General features: G+C 36.3%; 1 protein-coding gene across 1 annotated transcript; it reads right to left on the reverse strand.

The window, feature by feature from the left end:
• Positions 1-2: 2 nt before the first annotated feature.
• GPR82 (G protein-coupled receptor 82) lies at positions 3-1,462 on the reverse strand (the record flags this gene model as incomplete). The annotated part of the gene is made up of 2 exons (XM_010850646.1): positions 1,124-1,462; positions 3-987 (listed from the first exon to the last, which is right to left on the reverse strand). A coding segment is annotated over exon 2 (951 nt), but the record flags the coding sequence as incomplete, so codon positions are not given.
• Positions 1,463-1,687: the final 225 nt, after the last annotated feature.

The raw sequence follows: 1,687 nt of genomic DNA on the forward strand, positions 1-1,687 counted from the left end.
TTCTTGAATGTTTTATCTAAAAAAAGAAATATAATGGGGTCTGTGCTACTTCTGGCTGATGCAAGGCAGGTGAGGATGTTTTTTATTTCAATTAAATCATTCAGTTGCTGACAGTCCAGTCTTCGGTGTACAACAAAAAAAATGGGTTTAAAAATGCTGTATGGAAGGAAGCAAACTATTAGTAGAATCTGTATGACCAAAAGGTGCCTTTTCACAGAGCTGTAAGTCAGATCTTTCTCTGTAATGGATGTACAAGTCCTTATTTTTCTCAGATGGTTGACAAAAGAGTAGTATGATGTTAGGACAACTAAAAATGAAAACCCAATAAATGTGGTTCCAATGAGGCCTGCAGTCTGAGAGATCTCGGCTCCTAGTTCCATCTGTGAATTATAGCACTTCGTCTCTTCCCCTTTTGTGGTCTCTTCAACTGAGTAGTATATGATAATTGGAATAATTATGCCTAGAACAACTATCCATATGTAAACACATAGTTTTCTAGCAAAGTTGGGCTGGCGAAATTTTTTCAGCAAGTGGCCATAAAATACTTTCTCGTAACATGAAGTGGTCTCTTGTGTGGAATCCTTTTTCATTAAGGTAGCATAGCGGCTTATGGCAATCCAGCTTAAAATTAAGAGGCTGACAAACATACTCACATGCATGGATAGAGTTCCCAAAAAATTGACCACCCTGCATTGTGGAGATTGATATTCCCACTGAAAACCTTTTAGGAAATAGATACCCATGAAAGGCATGGCACTGCACACGAGTAAGTTTGCAGTCACGAGATGTGCTAGGTAGATGTGTGTTGATGTTTTCTTAGCTATTTTTGTTAAAAATATCCACTGGGAGAGAGAATTTCCAAACAGACCAATGATACAAAGGAAGGTATAAATGATCGGTAAAGCCATGTAAGAGATCTTGGATGGTTGAATACATGTTGAGTTGTTACTCATTTATATCAGATTTCCTTGAATTTTGCCACAGGAGCTAGAACAGAGTTGCAGATATTTAATATTAAAATTACAAATGGTATTTAAACTGAATAATTTTTTAAGCATTGGCTAAAATAAAATAGTAACATAAATATAGTGAACGGAAAGGGAAAGTAGAGATGCCTTCTCACCTTTTCTAATCACGATTGTCCAATTGAAATAAAAGCAGGTAGTTGATTATTGTGGATGGTGCCTTTGTCTAAAGAATAAAATTTGATAGAAATAGTTAAATGCCTGAGATTTATTCTTTTATACTAGAGAAATGTGTAATTCTTATACTAGATTTTAAGGTAGTTTGTAAAAGACAATTGATTTTGGCCTAGGAAGGTAATTTTTAGAATTTAAAGGTACTTGCAAGCAATACTTACTGGCCAAAGTAAACTGTTGCAAAAGTATTTTGCGGTCATGTTAACACAAGACCAATTTTTAATTACCACCCTGCTGCTGCATTGCTTCAGTCATGTCCAACTCTGGGCGACCCCATAGACGGCAGCCCACCAGGCTTCTCTGTCCCTGGGATTCTCTGGGCAAGAATACTGGAGTGGGTTGCCATTTCCTTCTCCAAATTACCACCTTAATTGTCCATAAGTACTTTTTAAAATGGTGTCTTTTCATGGCTAAGTTAAAGAGCTTCTCTCTAATCCAGTACTATTAGAAGAGTCTCTTTTTGTATTTCAGAAGTAAACTTAATTCTG

This window comes from Bison bison, unplaced genomic scaffold (genome assembly GCF_000754665.1).
Source record: "Bison bison bison isolate TAMUID 2011002044 unplaced genomic scaffold, Bison_UMD1.0 scf7180017851391, whole genome shotgun sequence".
Classification (NCBI taxonomy): Eukaryota; Metazoa; Chordata; class Mammalia; order Artiodactyla; family Bovidae; genus Bison; species Bison bison.